Source organism: Lolium rigidum, chromosome 1 (assembly GCF_022539505.1).
Source record: "Lolium rigidum isolate FL_2022 chromosome 1, APGP_CSIRO_Lrig_0.1, whole genome shotgun sequence".
In the NCBI taxonomy this organism is placed as follows: Eukaryota; Viridiplantae; Streptophyta; class Magnoliopsida; order Poales; family Poaceae; genus Lolium; species Lolium rigidum.
Genome location: NC_061508.1, coordinates 178,987,205 through 179,012,525, shown reverse-complemented (window position 1 = coordinate 179,012,525; position 25,321 = coordinate 178,987,205). Strand labels below are relative to the sequence as shown.

The 25,321-nt window shown below is 48.8% G+C and overlaps 1 protein-coding gene across 6 annotated transcripts; it reads right to left on the bottom strand.

Moving 5' to 3' along the window:
* Positions 1-1,527: 1,527 nt before the first annotated feature.
* LOC124685411 (probable adenylate kinase 5, chloroplastic) lies at positions 1,528-25,216 on the bottom strand. Of its 6 annotated transcripts, none has more exons than XR_006997447.1 (21): positions 24,974-25,215; positions 24,749-24,877; positions 23,763-23,891; positions 23,551-23,685; positions 22,717-22,863; positions 21,155-21,229; positions 20,966-21,068; positions 19,518-19,558; positions 19,308-19,433; positions 19,051-19,086; positions 18,900-18,980; positions 18,670-18,808; positions 18,200-18,279; positions 18,041-18,106; positions 17,473-17,502; positions 17,284-17,393; positions 17,037-17,174; positions 15,669-15,755; positions 2,058-2,087; positions 1,913-1,974; positions 1,528-1,817 (listed from the first exon to the last, which is right to left on the bottom strand). XR_006997447.1 is itself a non-coding variant. In XM_047219759.1 (20 exons), exons 1-19 carry the CDS (start codon positions 25,142-25,144, stop codon positions 1,950-1,952), a joined length of 1,791 nt encoding a protein of 596 aa, XP_047075715.1. In that variant the 5' UTR covers positions 25,145-25,214; the 3' UTR covers positions 1,528-1,835; positions 1,913-1,949. The 6 variants fall into 6 exon arrangements, 3 of the variants coding, with proteins under 3 accessions (XP_047075715.1, XP_047075711.1, XP_047075731.1); XR_006997448.1 differs by having other exon boundaries at positions 1,738-1,835; XM_047219759.1 differs by lacking the exon at positions 15,669-15,755 and having other exon boundaries at positions 1,528-1,835; positions 24,974-25,214.
* Positions 25,217-25,321: the final 105 nt, after the last annotated feature.

Here is a 25,321-nt window from a genome sequence, read left to right as displayed (position 1 = left end):
TGTGGCGAGCGACCAGGCTTGCGGTGCGAGACGCTCGAGGTAGAGCCTGATGTTGTACATGTACTTACTGAATGACACGAAGGTAAGGCGGTTCCAGCGGCTGATGATGACGGGCGTACCGTCGCAGTGGAACATTGGCTGGGCGGCGACAACCTGGAACCATCTCGGCTCGGAGAAGCGCACGAAGAAGTTGCCTTGGTGCAGAAGCGATATCTGGAACGATCCCAGCGGGAGATCGGGGAAGTCATGCAGGAGGCCATCGCTGATGTGCCCTGGCGCGAGGCGGGGGCACGTACCAGTGACCGTGAAGACCAGCGGGGACTTGCGTAGCTTGGCCTCCTCCTCCGTCATTTCTTGCATGTGGTCGAGCACCACCTTGGTGCGCAGCGGCTGCTTGATGAAGTTGCTGATGCCGGCTATCGTCATCGACGGGTACTGCACGGGCGGTGGAGTTGTCGGAGATCGTCAGGGCATGGCGGTGGTAGCCGGTCGTAGGTGAGTGTGCACAGGCTGCCGGAAAGAGTTGGGGTGGTCCTGCGGGAACACGAGCCTGGAGTGGACCGGCAGCTTCTGCGGCCGGCGGCGGTCTGCGGGCGGCGGGAGAGGAACCCGTGGTAGGTGGCTCGTAGGGCAGCCCTTGGAGATGTGGTCAGCGTCCACGCAGTGGAGGCACTTGGTGTCGTTCTTGCACCGGCTAACGTGGTGTTGGTGGTCGAAGCAGCAAAAGTAGCGGCCGCGAAGCTCCTCCTTAAAGGCGGCGACTGCGAGGGACCGGCGCATCGGTGGTTGGCTCACTTTTTTTTGCGGGTGGTTGGCTCACATTGACGCCGGCCTCCGAGGTTGGCATGGTTGAAGAGCCCTTTTCGCCACTCCTATGAAACCTGCGCTTCCGCATCTTGGAGTGCAGCCTCAAGCACCACCACAATGCTAAGGACAGAGCGTCCAAGCGACGAGACGGTAGGGGTATGGGCGTGCGAGGCCGGCACAGTCCAGGCAGGCGGGTTTGATGGCAGCGTAGGCTGGCGAGCTGCCAGGCTAGCATAGGAGGGTGAGGCATTGAAGCCTGATGAATCATCCGAGGCACCGGAAAAGCAGAGTCATTCAGCTGAGGCTGGGGAAGCTCCTCCCGGCGAACCATGAGCAGGTGGGGCCCGCGGTGGAGTGCGATGGGAGACAGTCATGGGAGGGGAGCACGGCAACAACGTGGCCGAGATGGCCACCGGCGGCGCGAGGAGGGGGGAGGAGCCTAGTTACCTCTGTGGTGTTTGAAGTGACGACAATAGTAACACAATGTTAATGTCGGCACCTTCAGACAAGCCAAACATGGCGGCGTGGTGAGCCGACCCGATTTATGTTTTTCCTGGCTCGTCTTGGCCTTTAGGTCTCAGAATATTTTTAACACATGCTTCTTTCAACATGCCGCGCGATCCAGCCAACACTGGCTCAGTTCGTTTATGCTGGGAAAAAAGTTGCGGAGGAAGTAGCAGGTTAACAGTGCCGAAAAAGAATATCCCGACAATGTTGCTATTTAGTGAAAATTGTATTCCATCCAATCCGTAATAAATATTGTGATCCTCAACCTAAGGAGAAGACAAATTCATCGTCACAAAAGGAAAACCAGCAACATCATCTGCAAACCTTCTTCATGGGTAGCAAAATAGAAAATAAAAGGTTGCCTTCTCCCAGAAGTAGTTTATCCCTCAAGCTAGTATATGCAGCTACACATCGATAAGGATATATTGGACAATATATTAAAGGGGAAATAAGCATTTTACTGGATTATAAGCTGATTGGGAGAACATATAAAACCAGCAAACCTGCAATTAAAATACTATCTTCACTGTCATGGGCGATCATATTAGAATGTACAAAAGAACATCAATTCGAAGCTAACACTTCGTTTGCTCTTTACCTCAAGCATAAACGCACCAATAGTAGAGTGCTGTGCCTCACAATATGCCGCTCAAGAAACCCCTGCAAAATGATGGAAACTTCAGTTACTGCCTTCCAGATGAGATAAGTAACACAAGTTAACTTTTAACGAGGTAACATGTTACCAGAATCCAGAGGATGCATTTTCCTTTTCCCTGCATTGAAGACAGTAAACATCAACCTAAGAGCGTCTGATAGCTTCCTACTGCTCACAAACAGCATAGCCAACTTGGTGATGTTTCTTATATTGCATAAAGTGCTGTCAGCACAGATAACAGGGAGGATGGAGGTGCTATCAAATGGGTGGAACACTTGAAGTTAGCAGAGATGGCCAGAGGACACAGTGATTTGGGACTTCTTGATGACTGGCAGGAGCAAAGGGTCTCGTTTGCCACAGCCCCTCCTACACGGGCAGCTGCCGAAGCTTCCTGGCGGCGCGGCGGTTTGCATTAGGTGATTTTCCATGGCGATTTTGCCTGAAAACTGGTGTCGTGGATATGACCACGGCAGGTGCTAAGGGGGCAGCACTTCGTTGATGCGGGGCAAGTGCCATCTGCGGATCGAGGTGCACAGGACGCAAGGTTTTACCCAGGTTCAGCCCCTCCGGAGAGTAAAAGGCCTACGTCCTGCTAGATCTATTACTCAGTGGAGAATTACAATGGGGGGCTCAGTCGGCGGCTACGCCAAGAGCTTACAAGGGGGAGATTGGATCTCAGATGATGATGATTTCTAGGGTGTAGTGGAGATTTAATGCCATGACGGTTCTCGAGGACGTGATGCCGAAATTATCAATTCGTGCAGAGAAACCCAGGAGGCGAGGCGAAATGATGGAAGATTCTGCGGCAGTTCTGCTCTGCCACGACATGACCCGACGAAAGAAAAGCGTAATGATTTTGGAAATGTCATTTCCAAAACCAGGGGGGCATGTGTTATCACCAGAATTTGACCGGATCAGAGGTGGGCCGTGATTGGAGATGGGCTTGAAGAATATATATAGAAGAAATACATGAATCGGCCTTGTGTACCAAGTTTGGGCTAATTGCCCGTGTATCTGTACCATAGTAGGATACGTGTCGGTTAGGAGTTAGAGTTTTACCCGTGCACGGTTAGGTGCACGCCTGAATTAGAAAGTCCCCCGGACTATAAATATGTATCTAGGGTTTATGAAATAAACAACAACCAACGTTCAACACAAACCAATCTCGGCGCATCGCCAACTCCCCCGTCTCGAGGGTTTCTTCCGGGTAAGCACCATGCTGCCTAGATCGCATCTTGCGATCTAGGCAGCACACGTTTATTCGCCTTCCATGCGTTGCTCGTACTGAAGCCTTTTTGATGGCGAGCAACGTAGTTATCATAGGTGTTTTTAGGGTTAGCATTGTTCTTCGTATCATATGCTATCGTCGTGCAACCCTTAGGCATCTAGCCGCCCTTACGCTCGTCACGGGTGTAAGGGCGGCACCCCGCTTGATCATTATTTAGTAGATCCGATCCGTTATGATTGCTCCTTGTTCTTCAAGGATTAGTTTAATATCTGCATCGTTAGGCCTTACAAAGGGTTGGAGGATCCAGCGGCGTGTAGGGTGTAGTTTGCTAGCCCTAAACAGGATGTTCCGGGGATCAACCTCGTGTTGGTTTTTAGGCCCTGTCTAGGATCGGCTTACGATCACCGTACGCGAGCGCGAGGCCCAATCACGAGTAGGATGTTCCGATTATGCGGTGAAAACCCCAGATCGTAGTAGGTTGCTTTAGCTTTATCTTGATCAAGCAGGACCACCATCCGATCGTAGACCTCGTACGTATCATGGGTGGATCGGCTCTTTGAGCCGATTCACAGGACAACCTGAGAGCCGATCGAGGATCGTATTTAACGTTTACATGTATGCCATGCAGGAAACTAAGCGAGGCATCATCCAACACCTTCCCGACCAGGTATAGGTCGGGTGGCACGCCCTTGCATCGAGCATCGGACGTGTGTGCAGAAGGCTTTGCGGGCCGTCGCTCGGAGGGACCGGGGCCGGCCGCAGTCCCGGGAGATTCCCGGCTCTACGGTGTTGCCCGTCGCTGCCCGCCGGTGGGTCTCCGACCGCAACACATTTCGGCACGCCCGGTGGGACAATCTTCGACATCCACCGCATCGCCATCTACATCCGAGATGGCGGAAGGCACTCCGGTCAAGTACGAGGATCCGACCGACGAGCTCAAGAAGAAGCATGACGAAATCAAAGCAGGTCCTCGAAGCCGACCTCATCGGCTCTTTCCACGGAACCCGCTCCCATGGCATCGGGTGGAAAGGGTTCTCACCGAAGGCGCGCTCGATGGAGTGGACCTGTCCTCCCCGTCGAAGAACGCACCGTGTCGCTCGCGTCGGAGATCAACTTCATGGTGGCTCATTCGCCGCACCGCCATTCCGAGAGCCTCGGTGAACACTTTGGAGCGTGTCGCTCTTCGCGTGATCCAGGAAATCATGAGCCATCAGTACTCTCCGTCAGGACCGGCTCTGGGGACTTACCAAGGAGAGATGCCACTCCAGTCCCGTCCACCGCTGCCGTTCGCGTTGGCAGCACCAGAAGTACCGAACTCATCGGCATGCGTCGTCTACAAGATTGGGGGTGACCCTAGTGACTACCAATTCCTACATGAGGCGCCCAAGGAGATCCCGCACGGATACACGTGCGCATACGTGCCGACCGGCAAGAATCGGGCACTCTCGAACCGAGCCGCAACGGCAGGGACTTCGGAACAGCCAGGAGGAACGTCGGCAACGGATCTTGAGAAGCGTACGTGGCTAGCTAAGTACGCCACTCCGACAAACCTCCGCAGCTCGGCTCCCGCAGCTTGGCTCGGAGCCGGAAAAGCAAGCATGGCCGGCTAAGTATGCCACCCCGGCGAATCTTCGTAGTTCGACGCCTGCAGCCATCACCGCGGATCAGATTTGTACAATCTCGAAAGATCAGTTCGGCATGATGCCGAAAACGAGGACAATCGGCTATTCCAAGTCGTACCCTAATGAGTACGAATTGATCCCACTACCACCCAAATATCGGCTCCCTGATTTCACCAAGTTTAATGGATCAGATGGTTCCAGCTCCATCGAGCATGTGAGCCGATATTTGGCACACTGGGCACGATCTCAGCATCGGACGAGCTGCGTGTGAGGTTCTTCGCACGGTCCCTCACAGGATCGGCTTTCGGGTGGTACACATCGCCGCCACCGAACTCAATCCGGACTTGGAAGCGGTTGGAAGAGCGAGTTCCACATACGGTATCACTCGGAGGCTTCCGAGGCTGGTATTGCCGATCTAGCACAAGTACGACGAAGCGCGGGGAAACAAGTGTCGAATACATCCAGCGCTTCAGGACCGTTAGGAACCGATGCTATTCGGTTCACGTAAGTGAAAAAGAAGCGATCGAGTTGGCGGTGGTGGGTCTCTCATCATCGATCAAGGACGTGGCCTCCCAAGCGAGACTACCCTTCATTGGCGCACATGGTGCGTAAGCCGTCGGCATATGAACAGCGCCACCCGGATGTTTACCGGGACAAACTCAAGCGTGCGGTGGTCCCGGTTGAGGCGAACGAGGATGAAGGTGCTCGCGGGAGATCAAGAGGTAGCGAGTGGCTGAGTGGACTCGGGCGGCAAGCCCCGTGTCCTGTAAGTGGGTTAAGCCACAAGGCCCTCCAAAAGGGTTCGACTTCGACGTGACCAAAGCTGAGCATATTTTCGACCTCTTACTCAAGGAGAAGAAGCTAAAGGTACCCGAAGTCCACAAGATCCCCACAGTGCAGGAGCTGAACGGAAAGCCATACTGCAAGTGGCATAACACGTTCACCCACGCCACTAACGACTGCAGGGTGTGGCGTCGGCAGGTCCAAATGGCGATAGAACAAGGGCGGCTAATTTTCAACCGAGTACGCCATGAAGGTCGACACACACCCCTTCCCCGCCGTTAACATGGTGGAGTATACTTACCATGGAGGGTGCCAGCCAGATTTCTCGTGCAATATCAACATGGTGGGACCCGGGCACCACTCGGTAAGGACGGAGATGAGGGCAGCTGCTCTCATAGCAAAGACACGAGAGGAAGCCGCTCCACGCGATCGGCTCCGCCACGACGGCAAGCGCTACATCACGGAGGGAGAAGTGAGGAACGTAAAATATCGGCGACCTCTCTCTGATCACCTCCTCAACAAGTATGTGGGTCAATACGACCAACGCCGGCGATACAACGACGATGATGAAAAAGATCGTCTGGCTAGGGACGACAGGAGACGTCGTCGGCATGATCGCGACGAGGAGCGATATGAGCGCCACGCCAAGGAAAAGTCGAGGGAGCAAGACGACGAGGATAGGCACTGGGACTGCCCCTTCTTCAGACACTGGCCGGGATTCGGGAATGAGCCGATTGCCTACAATCGGCAAGCGCCGTAATGCAAACAAAAGAAGAAGGATGCGACTAACGTGTCCGTGTTCAAGCGTCTAGGGCCTCTCCCGCCTCGGAACAAGCATGCCGAGTCCGCTCGGGTGGAAGATCTCGAGGAACTAGAGGACGATGATGAAGAAGAAGACAAGTATCATCGGCCAAGGTGGTGCCCCGATGGGCTCGGCCCGCTCCCAAAAGCGAAGGGTTCGGCGTCTACGTGGGTTGGAGGAAGCCGAAAGGTTATACCTGCACACGTTGAGGAAGGCGCGGCCTGATCCGGCCGCTAAAATTCGGCGAACCCCGGACGAAGAAGGTCGACCACAAAGGAAAGAGTGGCGCCCCGGACAAAAGAAAGCCGATGATGAGGCATCGGCCGGCACAAACATGGTCTTCATCCTTCCAACGGAGTTTAGCGCTCCGAGATTAGACGAAGCACCTGTGGCACAACTTGACTGCGGCCCACGGCCGGTCATCTTTGAGAAGTCACGAGAAAGCATCGACGTGACAAAGGGCGGGGTTAGGTTGGTTTTATCCACCGGCCTGACCGTGTAACAAAAGCAACATCGATGAACGAACGTGGCGATACCGATCCAGGAGATCGGCCCCAAGGATCTATGGAGGAACGTTACAAAACCTTCATCGAGCAAACAACATGGAGGCCGATTCCAGCAATCGGCCAAAATTATCCTCACCATACATTCTGCACTGGGTTCAGCATTTGATCCAACGAGGAATACTCGAAGAGCCGATACCATCAAATCCCTTGAAAGAATCGGCTCGGGGGGCACCTAGGTGGATAAAACACGAGGATATGAAGTAGAAGTGTCTTTCAAATGCCCAGCAGCCCAAGATATTCTTTGATGATGGGTATTGAAGTATGGGGGCCGATACATAAATCGGCCGTAAAAATTCAAAATTTTTTAAGCACAGCCGATGCGCAGACATCGACTTAAGGATAGAAAGCCGATGCATAGCCATCGACTCTAGCACAAATTTCATGGGATCTACCAGTGGCATGTGCAAAACACAAGGACCTCCAGCTCCGTGTCAGAGGAGTTCTTTTTCTGAGTCGTTGTGTGATCATCTCCAATATCGACTTTCAACGGAGGAGGGGTGATCGGCTCTGGCTGGCTCTGCATGGTAGTTCTCTCAGACATGATTGAGCCTAGGTCCATTTGTCTGAATTGCGTGTCCTCGTCTCTGTTTCGCCTTGACTGAGACTCGGGGGGCAGCTGGCCTGGTGGATGCTCTGTTTTTGAAAGCCGATTGGGTGGCCATCGGCTAGTCCTGCGGCGCGATTTTCGTCAAGGGTGGTGATCCAGCAGAGCTCAAGCTCATTGGTCGAAAAGATGAAAGATAGATCATAAGGGCTTGATGCGCTGACATCGGCTTATTGAGCTTTAACCAAGTTCGCGATCACCCCGTGGTCGAAGAGATGAAGGACGGATTATGAGAGACCGATGCGTTGCCATCGGCTCATTGAGCGTTGATCAAATTAACAATCGGCAAAATCAGTTTGAGTGGAAATCGGCAAAATCGAAGGAAGTTCTTCATGGCAAAAGGAATTTCTCATTGATACTAAGATTTCTTACAAAGAGGAGCCGATTACTCAACAAAAAGGAAACAGATTGCTACCACTATGCTAAGTGGTCTCTACTCTAAAAACCGTCGCTGTCCTCGTCATCACCGCCGTAGCCGCCGCCGGTGCTGCTGCTGGGGGGCTCCTCGTTGCTGCTACTGTAACCTTCAGCGGAGGTTTCTTCCTCGTCATCATCATCGTCCTCATCTGACCAAGCCCAGCCACGGATGCGCTTTGGCGGCGGTTCATCGGAGGAGGTGTCGTCCTCCTGTTTCTCCTTCGTGTCGGAGGAGACGTCTTCGTCTTCGTCATCCTCTTCTTCTTCTTTGGTGATGGAGGTGAATTTACCCCGGAAGGGAGGGTCGTCGTCATTACTCTCCGCCGCCAGGTCTCCGTCAATCGAGGAATCGGAGGTCATCCTCCCCGTCAGTCAGGGGCATGGCGCCGTCTGACCAGACAAGGTCCTCGGGTCGGCCCTCCGGCACGAAATCGAAGTCCCACTCCTGCTCGTCCCAATGTTTGGGAGCGCGCCTATTGTACGCTTCTATTTGGTCGTGCTCTGGAATCGACTTGCTTGAGGAAGAGGATTGGAGAGAAACGAAAGAGGAGGAAGAGGAAGACATGGCTACAGGGGAAGAGGGTTTTTTGGGCGCTGGTGGACAGAACAGAGCAAGGGGATGAAGTGGCGAACCGGTCGGCACAGATAAATAAAGGGGGTGTAGTGGAGATTTAATGCCATGACGGTTCTCGAGGACGTGATGCCGAAATTATCAATTCGTGCGAGAGAAACCCGAGGAGGCGAGGCGAAATGATGGAAGATTCTGCGGCGGTTCTGCTCCGCCACGACATGACCCGACGAAAGAAAAGCGTAATGATTTTGGAAATGTCATTTCCAAAACCAGGGGGGCATGTGTTATCACCAGAATTTGACCGGATCGGAGGTGGGCCGTGATTGGAGATGGGCTTGAAGAATATATATAGAAGAAATACATGAATCGGCCTTGTGTACCAAGTTTGGGCTAATTGCCCGTGTATCTGTACCATAGTAGGATACGTGTCGGTTAGGAGTTAGAGTTTTACCCGTGCACGGTTAGGTGCACGCTCGAATTAGAAAGTCCCCGGACTATAAATATGTATCTAGGGTTTATGAAATAAACAACAACCAACGTTCAACACAAACCAATCTCGGCGCATCGCCAACTCCCCGTCTCGAGGGTTTCTTCCGGGTAAGCACCATGCTGCCTAGATCGCATCTTGCGATCTAGGCAAGCACACGTTTATTCGCCTTCCATGCGTTGCTCGTATCGAAGCCTTTTTGATGGCGAGCAACGTAGTTATCATAGGTGTTTTTAGGGTTAGCATTGTTCTTCGTATCATATGCTATCGTCGTGCAACCCTTAGGCATCTAGCCGCCCTTACGCCTGTCACGGGTGTAAGGGCGGCACCCCGCTTGATCATTATTTAGTAGATCCGATCCGTTATGATTGCTCCTTGTTCTTCAAGGATTAGTTTAATATCCGCATCGTTAGGCCTTACAAAGGGTTGGAGGATCCGGCGGCGTGTAGGGTGTAGTTTGCTAGCCCTAGACAGGATGTTCCGGGGATCAACCTCGTGTTGGTTTTTAGGCCCTGTCTAGGATCGGCTTACGATCACCGTACGCGAGCGCGAGGCCCAATCACGAGTAGGATGTTCCGATTATGCGGTGAAAACCCCAGATCGTAGTAGGTTGCTTTAGCTTTATCTTGATCAAGCAGGACCACCATCCGATCGTACACCTCGTACGTATCATGGGTGGATCGGCTCTTTGAGCCGATTCACAGGACAACCTGAGAGCCGATCGAGGCTCGTATTTAACGTTTACGTGTATGCCATGCAGGAAACTAAGCGAGACATCATCCAACACCTTCCTGACCGGGTATAGGTCGGGTGGCACGCCCTTGCATCAGCATCGGACGTGTGTGCAGAAGGCTTTGCGGGCCGTCGCTCGGAGGGACCAGGGCCAGCCGCAGTCCTGGGAGATTCCCGGCTCTACGGTGTTGCCCGTCGCTGCTCGCCGGTGGGTTTCTGACCGCAACAGGTTGACACGTGGAAGACCCAACCGCTAGATTTCACGTTGACCGAGGTGCGAGCCGCTGACATGCAGTTGACTGTTGGGCCCGACGTGACCGCAAACGGCTAGTTAATGGCTACTCAGCCTGACGCGGCGCAAATCTCGGCCGTTGATTACGGGGCGGCGATTCCGGAACAGACTTGAAGGGCAGATCTCGTTCTTCACTCTGGGCGAGCGCGGTGGTATGAAGAGCCGCTTCGGGAGTTAGGGCTTACCATTTCATCGCATTCTCCCCTTTTTCTTCTCTTATCTCCTCTCTCACCTTGAGCTCCAAACGCACTCATGGCGGCGAAAGGTTGGGGCAAATCGAAGGTTACCCGGGAGTCTCTTCTCCCGTACATCGCCGCGGGGATCATTCCCGAGTTCAAACAGGAGCGATGGAGGGTGCCGGTGGCGAACGAGTTGGAGCCGCACCCGAGGCCTGGTGAATTTGTGATTTTCCTCAGCTTCCTCGATCGCGGCTTCACGCTTCCCACCTCCGACTTTCTGCGGCAACTCCTAGCCTTCTACAACATCAAGATCTCCGACCTCAGGCCGCACAGCGTCCAACAGATCGCACTGTTCGTGGAGTTGTGCGAGTGCTACCTGGGGTGCCCGCCCTATTTCCCATGGTGGGTGTCGATCTTCCATGGGCGAGCGACCCGGGTCAGCAAGAGCGACCAGTCGCTCATCCCGAACAACGGGATCACCTTCCAGGTGAAGTACGGGGAGAGCTTCATCGACATGGCGCTCCCCAAGAAGGCGCAGTCGCAATGGCGCCGATTCTGGTTCTACGCCTTGGAGTACACTCCACCGGCGCAGGTTCGCATCCCTCAGTACTCGCCCGAGCCGAGCGTGCCTCGGCGCCTCAACGTGCGGTCGTGTGACCAGGAAGAGGTGGTGAAGGAGATGTGCCAGGCGATCCAGGCGTTGAAGGATGGCGGGTTGACGGCCGCCAACATGTACAACTGTTGGCTCTCCCGCCGCCTGATCCCTCTACGTTGCCGCGGCCATTATATGTGGGAGTACCGGGGACAGAACGACTGTACCCGCTCGACGGCGACCGACTGGGATGAAGACGAGTACCGGAAGGTACTCGCCAAGGTCACCACAGCCACCTTCGCCTCCTTCGACGATGGGTTGCAGCCTTTCTCCGAGGAGAAGCCAGCGCCTCAGGGACTTTTCCTTCTTCCTTGGTAGTTCTAGTCGAATGCGGGAGTCGCAAGCCCTCTAATGCGCTTTCCTGGTTTGGGCGCAGAGGTGGCAGAAGATCGCCAACCATCTACCCCCGCTCGCAGGGAAGGAGCCCCCGGAGATGACCGAAGGCGAGGAGGCCGAGGAGGAAGAGGCTGAGGACGAGGGGAAGCGCACCGAGTCGGACTCCGACGCGAGGGACTTTGTCCGACTCCCCCGTGGCGCGAAGAGGGGAGCGACCTCCTCGTCGCAGAGCCTGCCAGAGGAGGGCGCCCCGGAGGACGACGAAGGGGAGGAGACGACTTCGCCTCCGGAAGGGAAAGGGGCCGCGAAGGCGACCGACGAGCCGCGATCCAAGCGGCGGCGTCAGACCGTCCTCGAGGGTGCCACCGAGCTCCGGCGCCGCCTCAAGGCCGCTCTGGACGCGGGGGCCCGAGTCGGTGCGGGCGTGAAGGCGCTCCCGATGGTGAAGTAAGTTCGCCTTGCTTCTGTTCTGTTTTGTTGTTTGCTGGGTCGGCGAAGAGCTCACATTGGTCCCTTGCAGGGCCAAGAAGAAGGTCCTAAGGAAACCCGCTCCAGCTGGTGGAGCAGCGGCTACAAGGGCGATCGAGGCGAAGAAGGCGGCCGACCTGAAGAAAGCCGCCGAGCTGAAGAAAGCGGCCGCCGACCCCGCGGGCCTAGCCTCGTCGCGGGAGGAGCCCGCCGTCGTGAGCAAGGCGACGGTCGCGACCGCCAGCCCGGCCGGGCCAGTCACCGGGGGCGGCCCCTCGGCGAGTGCGAGCGGCGGTGAGGCGACGAAGGCGGGCGCCGAGTCGACCATGCCTCGAGGCCCGAACGTCGTCCCCCCCCCCATGGTGGAGGAGGAGACGGCGGGCACCGAGTCGACGACGGCTCGGGGTACGGATGCCATCCCTCCCGTGGTGGAGAAGGAGCAGGGCGCTGCCAAGGGAAGCGGTCCCTCGGCAAAGATGAGGGAGCGAAGAACGAAGGCCGCCAGGGACCCGGCTCGTCCCAGCGATCCCGAAGTGCCGGCGGAAGAGACACCATCGACCAAGGCGGTGGTGCAGGGGGGCGAGACGCACGAGTTGCACCGGCCTCCACTGTCGACTTTGTCCTTTACTGAACTTCACGCGGCGCTCAGTGAAGTTCATGTGGTAAGCATCTTCTTGGCTTGTAGTACGGTTTCCCCCCCAGTCCCCGAGGGTCGACTTGGGCTGAAGGGCGAGTCGAGTCTTCTGTTTGGTTAGTAACCGGCCGAATTTGCTTATATGCATTTGCCTTTTTGCAGGCCGAAGTGAAGCGGTTGACAGCGCTGGTGGAGGAGGCGGCGAAGAAGAACCGCCAGCTGGTCGCCATAGGCAGTAGGTTTTCTCCCCTTTCCGGGGTCGGCGAGTTCGTGTGATTCTGCCGCCTTTTTAATATCTCCGACGCTCGTTGTTCTCCTGTAGCAGAGGCGCGCGAGAAGGCTCTGGCTGAAGCGCGCGAGGGGTATGTCAAGGAGTCCTTCTACCGGGATGCCGAGTTCCGGGCGAAGACGGCTGAGGAGGCGACGAAGAAGGCAAAGACGGAGCTTGCTGATCTCAACAAAGTTTTGGAGGACAAGGGCAAGGAGCTCGAGGACGTCATTGCCGAGTACAAGGGGAAGCTCAATTCTGCGGCGGAGGCTAGGGACGCTGCCCGGGGAGCTGCGGCGACTCTGCGGGAAGAGATTGCGACCTTGAAGCTACATCACGCCAAGGACCTTGCCGCGGAGAAGGAGGCGTCGGAGGGTACTGTCTTGGCGTTGCAAGCTGAGAAGACCAGTTTCGAGGCCTTTGTCCGCGAAATGTCGCGGCAGCTCCTTGGTAAGTGCTTCTCCCTTTTTTCTCTTCGTTACCTTGTTGGAAAAACATGGCGTCGCTAGTCGCCAAGCATGGAGAGTCCGTGCCGGGGACCAGTCCCCGAGCGTGGCGACTCCGTGACGGGGGCCAGTCCCCGAGCGTGGCGACTCCGTGACGGGGGCCAGTCCCCGAGCGTGGCGACTCCGTTGCGTGGGCCAGTCCCCGAGCGTGGCGAGTCCGTTGCGGGGGCCAGTCCCCGAGCGTGGCGACTCCATGACGGGGGCCAGTCCCCGAGCGTGCCGACTCTGTGACGGGGGCCAGTCCCCGAGCGTGGTGACTCCGTGACGGGGGCTAGTCCCCGAGCGTGGTGACTCCGTGACGGGGGCCAGTCCCCGAGCGTGGCGAGTTACTTATGAGCGGGTGCTGACTTTGTGATCTTTTCGTATTTCCAGGCCGATGTGAATTCGTGGAGGCGGCGACCCCTCGTGAGTGCCTGGAGACTGCGACCACGCGCATCATCGCCTGTGCGGGGGAAATACTGGCGGCGCTTCAGTACCTGAGTCCGCGGGAGGTGATCCCCCGTGATGCACCGTCGGTGTTCAAAGCCGTCTCTGATATTCCGGCGGTGGTCGACTGGCTCCGCCGTTCCTCTTGTCGTGTGGGCGTTACCATGGCTTTGAGCATGGTGCTCACCCACTACTCGGAGGGCTTCGATGTGGAGGAGGTGACGGCCGGCTTTCCGTCCGAGACTGGCGAGTTCGACGTCGCCGAGGTGTTGCGCTTGATGGAGATGGTGCGTCCTTACGCCGATCGAGTGCTGGCGACTGCGGACTTGGAGACGCACATTGTCAGCCAGTCGGCTCCTGAGGATGCGGCGAAGGAGGCAGGCCCGAAGGACCGCCCCGCCGAGCGCCTGTTCCATGCTGCGGCCACCAATGTCTTGTCCACCTACCCAGTCGTCAAGTACACCCCGAAGTTTTTACATGGAGAGGGTGGTGCCGAGCCGGTGACAGAGGAGAGGCCGAGGCCTTCCAAGTAGTTCTTCTTGTGTGGGGAATGTCCCTCTGGCCTGTAAGGACAAATATTTTGTTCCTGCGAGCGAGACTCGTGGGTGTTAGTTATATGTATAAGTAAAGTGCTTTTGGCGAATGGTGGTTGGTTAGTTCTCTGTGCGAGTGTTTTGTTGTGAGCCTACTCTCCATGGCCAGAGGGGCCAGTCGCCATGCGACCCCGATGAAGGCTATCGACTTGACTGTTTTCCTTGTCGAGCTGGGCGTCCCCAATCGCAGTACGTAGTCGTTTAGTGCGAATAGCAGCCTCATGGGTGGAAGAGCTCGACGTGTGTTTCGCCGGTTAGAGGGAGAGTGGTGGTGAGGAGTTGCCCCAGAGCAAAGGGGTCGTGCGGCTGGCCAGGGCGAGGCTCAGTGGGGTCGCTGACGCCGGCGAGCCCGACGAAGAGGTTGATCGTGCCGACCGGCACCATCCAAGCGTGCGCGAGGGGCGATGAGGCCGGCTGGTAGGAGCTCGACTGGATGTGGAAGAAGGTGCATGTGGCGATCATCCTGCCGGAGGCGACCAGCCGGCGTATCGGCGAGTAGGGCCTCGCCGCAGCTCGGAGGCTTGATGTCCCATGCCCCACGGTGGGCGCCACTGTCGTGGATATGATCACGGCAGGTGCTACAGGGGGCAGCACTTCATTGATGCGGGGGCAAGGGAACATTGCCATCTGCGGATCGAGGTGCACAGGACGCAAGGTTTTACCCGAGTTCGGCCCTCCGGAGAGTAAAAGGCCTACGTCCTGCTAGATCTATTACTCAGTGGAGAATTACAATGGGGGGGCTCAGTCGACGGCTACGCCAAGAGCTTACGAGGGGGAGATTGGATCTCAGATGATGATGATTTCTAGGGTCTAGCTCGGGGGTTTATATAGGCACCCCCGATCTAGGGTTACATGAGGATAACTCCGAATCATATCGGTTGCTACTAATCCGGGATTTGCCACCCCTCTTACAAGTAATCTCCTTCTCCAGTCGCGCAGATCTTCATCCAGGGATTGCGGCCCAGTCGCTTCAGGGCCCAACCACCCGGTCGCTGCAGGGCCCAGTCACCCAGTCGCTTGGGCGACTGGCAGCCTTCTTGGGCCTTCATCTCCATGGCGAGTGAGACTGGCGACACACCCCCTTGGGGCATATCCCCATCAACTGGCATCTACTGGCGGCACCTAGTGTTTTTAGGCGTTGTGTTACTGTTGTATGGGTTTTTCTTGCAATTGCACGGAAGTCTTTCTATCAATGCATCAAGACACAAAGTTTTTTCCTTTCCTCGAAGAAAAAAGAAAGAGATTTGGAGGCCTAATAGAATCTAATTTAGCTCTACAAGGATTGAATTGTAGACTTGAAAATAAGGCCAGTAAAACCTTTTGGGCTGAGTCAGTTTCTAATAGAAGTTAAAGTTTTAGCCAATTTAACTGGAGTGCTTCGATGCCCTAAAGATACATGTAAAGTTGCAAGCAGGGAAACCAAACTTGTTAAAATTTCTGCCAAAAATTCGTGAAAAACATGCAGCTTTAGGTTCCTACTACTATAGCCAACGTCAGAGGTTTGTTCTAGTTTGATAATTTTTGGAGGAATACCAGTAGATGAAGTGGATATGTGAACATAATCGTGCTGGATCCCTGACATCGAGAGTTAGAAACGATTAAACCAAGCCATAATTTTTCCTGCATTTCATGGCATTCAGGTCACCATAGCATCAGGAAAATTATGAAAAAGGGGTGTCAGCTAGCTGGATGTAATGTGCTCTGCTACTGCAATAGATGGCGTCCCGTGTTTGGTAAAAAAAAATTATTCATTTATTGTTTGCATAGATTTTGGCATTAGAATTGCAATTGTTTCTTAAACAAAAAATTCGAAGAAAAAATTCTGAAATTTCTGAATACCATTGGGGTACCCATTTGTCACGAAATTATTAATCCTTCTTACAAGTAGACAGGTTGGTTTCTGACTCCCGGCCTAGAATTATGAAATGTTACTTAAAGAACCTCCTTTGACCACTAACTATTCTCTGCCCAAATTTTAAGGTGGTAATAACCTTTTATGTGCATACACAATTCTGGAATTGCAAAACTGTTGATATAAAATTTCTCTTAGATGTTTTCTGTAATATACTGTACTTAAGCAATAACAATCAGGTCATTATATCAACTAATTTTGCATGATGTAGGACATTTAGTTAGTTCTTTTGTACTAAGTGACTCAAAACTTTACATCCTGAAGCATTGATAGAAAGAAAAAGTTACAAAAATACGAGTAGACTAAGAAAACCAGAACTCAAGCCACACCCCTAAGTGCTAAGCTCCGCTTTGTACTGCCGCTTGGAGGCCGACTGGCCCTACTGTACCCACATCCGTGCCCTCCACACTGATGGTCTACAGCAGCGAGCTGATGCACACCTCATCCGATCGAAGGCTAAGTGAAGGCTACCATAGGTCTTAAGTTTTCTCTCCTTTACTCCTACCCTACAGGATATGAGGACTCCTGAATTCCTTTTCTATTTTATTTATTTGATTTACTTCAATAATTGATCTTTTGTTTTTAAGGAATGTATAGTTCAATACATATAAGAGTTGAACAACAAACTCTCCAGTCAACTTAACAATAAACATTTTTTAAAAATATAAAACATGCTTCTGGTCTTCTGGAACATTCATTTTTTTTGGAGCGCATGTTTCGACACAGAAACCAACAATCCACAATTAAGTTCTTTCCTAATATTTAATATCAAAAGCTACAAAACATCTAGTAGGAAATTTATATCAATCATAAATTATCCTATGTATCAACAGGGACAAATATATGGGTCAGTTGTAAAGAAGGGGATGGTGAAAGTTTGTCCTCTGTTTCGGACAAATAGATTATACCATTAAATAAACTTGCAACTATCACTATACATAGATGTGCATGTCAAGTTAATTAACTACCAATATTTTTAAAATTCTTACTTTTTTGGTCCTTTGAAGGCATTGGTGATGTCATCAGCCGTTGGATTCTCCGTGAATTCAGCTAGCAAACTGTACTTCTCTTTTCCATTAGGTTCATCGACCCTTCGATAAATCTCATATTTATTTGGGTAAGCCATCCTGTATCAATAATTTCAAGCATACTTTCATGTCTGAAAAGATTATCTAACTAGTAGCAGCATTAGCAAAGGAAGTATGATATTCGGAGAATAAAAGTAAAAGACCTAACCTTAAAGCACCCATGATAGGATAAAACGTGCCAGCATAGAAGAGAAGCCGGAAAGAATAACAAGTCTCAAAAGATGCAGCATACTGTAGCCTCATGTCTCTTCCCATTGTCTTCAGCATGATGAATCAAGAATGAACTGAATACTAGCATTTGTGATATGATAAAGTGAAACTCAAATGGAGTACTTACTTGCATTACGCCACTTGATGCAGGCATATCCTGTAAACACAAATTTCAGGGAAATTAAGGTTAGCACCGCTATGATAATGCAAGGATTGAATGTGGTGCCATGCCTCATTCCAACCTTGCAGTGAGTAATAAAAGGTATGAAGTCTAATTTTCAGTAAAATGGTGTTTTTCATTAGTTTCAAAAACATTATCCCCATCATACAATTGTAATTTTGTCATCATACCAGAATATATTGGGTTATCTGTGTGTCTGAGCTATCACTTGGTCAACATGCTGAGAGATTCGCTATGATATATCCATTGCTAGTTAAATTTAGGAAATATTTGGTCAACATACTGAGATGTTCCATTTGGTGTCTAGTTACTCCCTCCCTTCCATAATTCTTTTCGTGGTTTTAGTTCATGTAACGAGTCCATAATATAAAGCTAAAATCCCTTTATATGAGTAAAACGTCGGGCATGCATGATATAACAACCTTAAGTAGGAAGACAACACCCAAACACATGCACAGAGAAAGCGTGAGAGAGAGGGAGGGAGACATATCAAGAGAGTTAATCTGCGCCAAACCTTTAGACGAGGATTTACAAGAATCACAGGTCTGTTACCAGCAGCATCAGTCATAGCTTTCATATCCTGCACAGTTCTACGACACTAAAGATAGAGAAGGCCGGAAGGGTATACAATTTATAACTACAAAAAAAAAAGACTAAGCCATAGGATCTTTACATCAATTATGCAGTTTCCAACAGCATTCTGAGGAGCAATGAGGACAAACATGTCATCTTCTTTATCAACCTCACTAGCACCTTAATTTAAGAAATGGAGATACAAACCTCAGTAACACTAGAAAACAATAAAAGGCACAAGCAAAAAAATCAAGAAAAACACAACTATTTAGTTTTTTATGGAATTATTTCGTAATTATTGAACTGAAATGCGTAAAATAATAACTGTTGACACTCCACCACAGTAAATCTGATGTAACAACACACAATCCTTGATACAAAGGGTAATGAAGACATCTTTTCAAAATAGTAACTTCGTCATGAAATAACATTATAGCTCATATTTAACTATAGAGAACTTCATAGGTCATGTTCCTAGCTTAATATCATTTTCAGTAATTTCAGATGCAATTAAGTAGCCATTGTTTACTATTTAATAATATTTACATATTGGTTAAGTGGATGCCATACCTACTGCTCCAATATTAATAAAGGCACCCTTCGCCCCATAGTCACCCCAATCCATGATTTCCAAAATCTTTCTCGTTCCAGCAAGCTGAAGTGGAATACCAGCAAATGCACCTTGCCCCATGGAGCCTTGAACACAGACCTGATAAGAAGTTAGCAGTCGCATGCTGTATCAACCAAAACAGGCAGTGGGCGGGGAGTGAGGTATGTGAATGAGTACTGAATGTAAGCACCTTGACACGTTTTCCGTCATTGGCAAATGTAAGAGATAAATCTCTTACAAGTTCCATGAGGGTTCCTATACGATAGACATCCTGAAGATAAAAAAGGTTTGGTTGATAGCCGACGCCAGCAAAAAACGTAAGTAAGCTTGTGCACTCTTACCATTTCAGGGTTAAGCTCTGGAATGTTGATATCTATCTGCACGTTTGTGGAAATGAAGACAGTGATCAAGCAAAATTATTTTTCATAAAAGACTACAAGGTTCAGTCACAGTGATTAATTCGAAGGACATATTATTCCCTGCAGATTAATTAAGCTATGGAAAGAGAATAGTATTCAAGTCGCAGTGAATAGTTTCTTCAGTGATTTCTGATTGAACGTTCAATGGAATTTCAGAAAATGGAAACTAAAGTAGCAACCTGCAACCGGGTCTTTTTATCTTCAATAGCACGCTTTGTAGCTTGTAGCACATCGTCATAGAAATATTTCCTGATCTCTCTGGAGTGTGGAATGTTATTTAATCTCGTCGGAATTCCACGATACTCCTGGCAGAAGGTATTTAGACATATAGTGATAAAAGAGAGCTAAGTGCACATATAGAAGAAAATGTTGAACTATATTACACGTACATTTTTTGAAGCTGCTGTATGCAGAGAATCTGGTGGTTTTCCTGTTGAATGAAGATCTTGAGCATATCTTCATACTTATTTTAATAGTTACAGAAATTGGAAAGAATGAGAATTGGGAAACACAACATAATGAAAGGAACAAAAAAAGAAAAAATAATTGCATGATTGTACTGATGAAAATGTAATAAAAAAGAGCAACTCCCCACAGTTCATGGGTTCGAATAAAGAAGGGAGAAACTGATGGGTAGCACCACAAAAACAATGCTAGAACAATATGACACCAAAAATGCCTATCTACTCTACCAGTATAATCCACTGACTATTTGCTGTGGAGCTTTCTAATTAGCTTAGTGTATTTAAATTAAAGTTTTCAAAAATAGGTGAAATAAACTCTAGGGTAAGACACTGATAGTCTGTAAGCTAGAAGAGGTAAGATGTACGGAAAGAAATCAATACACTTCTGATCCAACCGTGCCTCTGAAGATCCGCATCAGCCTCCCTCGCACCTATCCTTTTTCAGCAGTTGTCGTGGCCTCTCTTCAGTATATGACCGAAATTTATGACGACCACCACACGCACCCATGCTGTTGCTGACGTCCCCACATCCATTGGTGCAGCAGGCAATGTTCATGCCATGCCCATCAACTAAGTCAACCTATACCAGTTCTGGGAGTAGGGCATGTTGGTTACCAACAGGCTCAGCATGCTAAGAGATGATGTTGGTATATGTGCCTTGCTGAATTCGCGAGGCCAGTCAGAAAACTTTTTCTGTTTGAGTTTATTTTAGGTTCCCAAACCATCAAAACAAAGTTTTTTGGTACACAAAGTAGCTGATTCTGATGAGACGGTGAATCCTAATGACGTGGAGCTAATCCAGCCATTTTTATTGACAGACAGCTAGATGAAGTTCGCAGTGTTGCGCAGCAACGTTTCACAGCAATATACTACAGTCAGGCCCCTGCATCTGTTTGAATTCTTCACATTATAAACTATGCATACATCATTACATAAGAATTTCCATCTTTAATTTTCTGTCTTATCTTATCTGTTAACATGAAATAACCGACCAACAAGGAAACATAGTGATTGCTTGGGGGGGAAAGAATGCAGTGGTTAAGTACTCGTGATTTTAGGATCAAATCGAAGTGGACCTACATCTTTTTTTTTTTACAGGAAACTTTAGGGGAGGCCTCGACAGCATGCACTATATGTTACAGACAGATGAATTAAAGATATGTATCGATGCTTGATAAATACTTATACATTCATCAGTTGTTGTGGTTAAGATAATATGTAGAAAGGGTGTATTAGCTCAAAGTAATCCAAAAACATTGAAAACACACAACTACAAAATAACATGAAATGAGTTTTTTTTTTCAGAAAACTGACAGACCAGTTGATGTAGAAGAGTATAACACATCAGGGGGGATCTACATTTATGCTCTGACCATTTGATTTGGCCAACTTGTCTTCTGAAGCATTTGCACGTATCTTCTGTAACAGAGAATCTATTTCATGAAAAACTACTTCCACTGGGCGATTTCCATCAATCTACAATACACATTGATGGAACTAATATTACTTCCAGTTCACAATTTGGCTTACTGCTATTACAGTAGCCAGAAATGCAAAAGAACCTGGTTAAGCAAATCTGAGTATGTCGGAAGAACAGCTTCAGAATTTTGTTTGTATGTCTCAAGACGTGATTTAACCTGCAGAAAAGAAAAGTGTTAGGGTTCAGAATGTTTCATGGAAACGGTGGCAGCAGCATGCAATTACAACATCATACAAGAAAGAATGTAAAATTATGGTTGTTCAGTAAGTTAAATGGGAAGGTTTTGAGTCCTGTCATCAATTTAATTGTATAGTTCAAATTTGTCTACTGAAAATGCCAGTAAAGTTTTAAAGATCACACAAAACATTACTCTGATGTGTCTAACAGTTTACAAACAGAAATATGTATTCTATATGATAGACAGCACTCACATGGAAATGATAGACAACACTTTCAACTTACGAAGAAAGGATGATAGCAAAATAACCAAAGCCTTCACTTTTTTTTTCTAGACTAAGCATGACAACTGTGCATATCATTAAGAAGAGATGTTATAGTATATACTATATCTCAGCAAAATGTTACTCACAGCTGTGGCCTACAACAGGTAAGACATATAGTATCTAATACAACTTAATTACAGCCAAGTTTCTAAACAAGCTGCACCTGCAGGCTATTTAATGTTCAGAATTATTCCAATCGATCTATGTCCAAGCTGGTAATGACAGAACTCACAGAAGTACAAAACACAATGGAATTTGCACAGATCAAATTCTTAAATGCAGCTCCAAACTAAATTTTCAAACTATCATATTGTATTTATAATAAGGTAGATATGTGGATAGGTGGAAGCAGGTCATCCACTCTGCCCCAACCACTGCAAGGAAGGGCTCCTTTCAGTGATCATGCTCATGGCTTGGTGGATTTGGAAGAAGCGCAACATGGTCATCTACGACAGTCGTGCAGACAAACATTACTAGCCTTCTCAACACAATCAAGGCTAAGGTCCGAGTTTGGGGAAAGCAGAGGGCAGTGGGTCTTTGCAGCGCTACTTCTTAGGGGTGTGGTGTTGTAAATTCGGGTATGGCCCTTCTTTGGGTTGTAAATAAATCTCTTGTTCTAACAATGCATTAAGACACAGAACTTTTTGCTATTTCTCGAAAAATATTATACTAGATACTCCCTCCGTTCTGATTTAGTCTACATTCTAGAAAAAATAAGACAAATTAGTGTTGCATTTATTAGTACTACTTAGATATGTGAACAACCAATCCAAACTACATTGAAAATAACAGCATCCAATAAAGAGAGCAAAACCACTTCGGTTTTGGTGTTGTTGTTGACTAAAAGATAGAATGTAGATTATTTCAGAACAAATTTTGAAGTTAGAATGTAGACTATTTCAGAATGGAGGGAGTACATCTTTAGATATTGCAAAGGATGAAAAGAAAAGTAAAATGTTATTTAAGTGGATAAGTGAACAACAGTTTAGGGGTGAGGTATTCCAAGACTGGAGTCAATAACTTAATTCGGAATATAAAACAAATGATTCATAAAAAGTAAATATAGGCAGGAATACATCTTTAGATCTTGCCTAGGATGACAAAACAAGTAGAAAACTACATAAGTGAAAAACAACAGAACCTTCTCAAATGTATCATCAGAGCGCGTAAGAAGCCTGGCCGAAATTTCCTCATTCTCCGGGGGAAAGTTCTTAACATGGTAAATTTTGCCTGTTACAGGATCCAGTCTTCTTCCAACACATCTATCAATTAGATTGTCATCAGGAACCTGATTCCAAAACAAAATGAAATACAAGATGTCAAAGGTATGTGTGCTACACAGCTGAAGAGAAACAAAATGCATGATATTATTGGATTTCAATATCCAAACACTGTAGTTACCACAAATGAAGAATTGGAGCATGATGCATCACACTAGCATAGCTAAGTATTTTATTGCTGCTGGTTTGAATGTGACAGAGGCATGCACAAAGGTATAAGTACAACACTAGCAAAGTACAACACTAGAATCAACCCTAGAAAGATAAGGAGATGCATTAGCTTAGTAAGAATCAATCTTATTTGCAGATGCACAAGGGCACAACTTATCAAAAAAATTATCACCGAATCCATTTCCAGTCACTGGCTTCCTCATTAACGCACCCATAGATAACTGGAAGTATATGGTACACCTTTTTTGTGCAATTTTGAAGGAATGATGAAGCTCACACTGCAAAATAATGTGAAAAAACGAAATGGAACACCCTTTCTTTCTAGACATTTTGATCTATCAGAACTGCAGGAACAAAATGTAGCATTACAGGAAAATTAATAGATACACCTATTGAGATAAGTATGATTCACAAGGTCAAAATGCAAACAATACATTCAAATGCTATAGGAAAAAAGTAAAAATAATAATCTAAAGCACGTGTCAGTCGGTAGTAAATTCCATAAATGGTCAATACTGACTTACTTCCAATACAACAAATATATCTGGTCTTATTTTCATACTTTCAAGACTTTGTGCTTGAGCATAACTCCTTGGGTATCCATCAAGAAGCCACCCTTTTTCTCGCACATCCGGTTGTGATAGTCGTGATACAACCATCTATTTCAAATAACAACCATTAGATAGCTCACGGAGTTCTACAAGCTACAAAAGAACCTGACAAATGAACCACATACATCTGTCACAACTTGATCCGGGACAAGCATGCCATTATCCATATATTCTTTTGCTTTATTGCCAATATCTGATCCAGATGATACTTCAGCCCGTAGAAGATCTCCAGTTGATATGTGAACTAAACCATACTGAAAGATATTTTAAAAAATAACCCTATTAGAACATAGAAGATTATTGATCAAAATAAACACCACGAAAACTAGAACTAAAAGTTCCAATGAGTATGATGCCTAATTTTGCAGCAGACATCACAAGCAAAACTGATTAATCTATCAACTATTTTCAGATACATGCATATACACGTGAAAAATAGTTTATATACTCATAAATGTTGAACAAATCAAGGTAAGGGCTTCTTTGGTCAAAAGAATTTCATAGGAATCTTGGAGGATTCATTTCCTTAGGAATTTTTCTATATAGCTTGGTTCATTGTTTGGTTGTACATTGGAAACCATAGGAGCGTTTCATATGGCTCACTTGCAATTCCAGAGGAAAATTCCCATCAAGTCCTATCAATCTCAAGAAAATTTTCCTTTCTTTATATGGCAATGCACAATATCTTTTAGGAAAGTTCATGTTTTTTTCCTGTGGTACAAACAAACAACTTTAACTGCAGATTCTTGTGTTCATGTACAATTCAGTATCGCATGACATCCCAATTTTAAGGTTTTTATATTCCTGCGTGTTTGATTCACATAAAAATGGAAAGAATATGCAGGTGGATTCATGTGATAAACCTGGAATCTTCACCTAATGTGTACCACTGATAGATCTCCACAGACGATCAGGTTGTTCTTTTTATGGGGAAGACCTAAAATTCCATTGTCATTAACTAGTTTATTTATATCTGCCTCACGCGAAATGTATAACACACCAAAACTGGAACATCTCCTTCACGAATAATTCAGATTTGAATTGCTAGCATTGACGGCATTTAATTTTCTGGCACAAACAAGAGAAATTAATCAGCGGTTTCCATTCTTACCTTCTCAACAATCATACGACACTGTGTCCCCTTGCCCGAGGCCGGCGCGCCTGAGATCATCACCTTCAGCGGTGCCTCCACCTGCCCCGGCACCGCCCCCTCCCCTGCCCGGCATCGCAGGAGCAATCCCTACGAAAACTCAAGAGGAAACATGTAAATCATGGCGATGTCGAGCCGGAACCGCGACACCATGGACTAACAAAGAGCAACCCGAAATGTACGAACCCTGGGCTTGGGGGCCGTGGAGGCAGCCGACGCGGAGACTGTCTGGGCAGTGTATGCCGGGAGCGGGCGGCGGGAAAGCGACCCTGAGATGAGGCGGGCGATGGCGGGGCCGCGATGGATCGCCGGCCCTGCGAGAGGAGGGGAGATCGTGGCCGGGAAGGATGCCGACATTCTCGCGGCGAGAGAGGGTGGTGGTGGTGTGTGTGTGTGTGTGGAGGGAAAGGGGAGGAAGGATGTCTACGAGGATTGGACTCGCGTGGCTTGAGAGTTCAGACGCGTCACTTCCCGCCTCTGGGACTGAAGAGTCTCACAGCGCGGGTCCCCAAACCTGAGCGTTTGCAAGATTAG

Bases quoted from the DNA above. Each gene is read 5' to 3' on its own strand.
- LOC124685411 (XM_047219759.1), bottom strand. From the start codon at position 25,144: ATGTCGGCATCCTTCCCGGCCACGATCTCCCCTCCTCTCGCAGGGCCG. The intron at 18,981-19,050 runs GTAAGAGTGCAC...TTTTATCTTCAG, and splicing joins CAGAGCTTAACCCTGAAATG to GATGTCTATCGTATAGGAAC. The intron at 18,809-18,899 runs GTGCTTACATTC...ACTTCTTATCAG, and splicing joins ATGACGGAAAACGTGTCAAG to GTCTGTGTTCAAGGCTCCAT.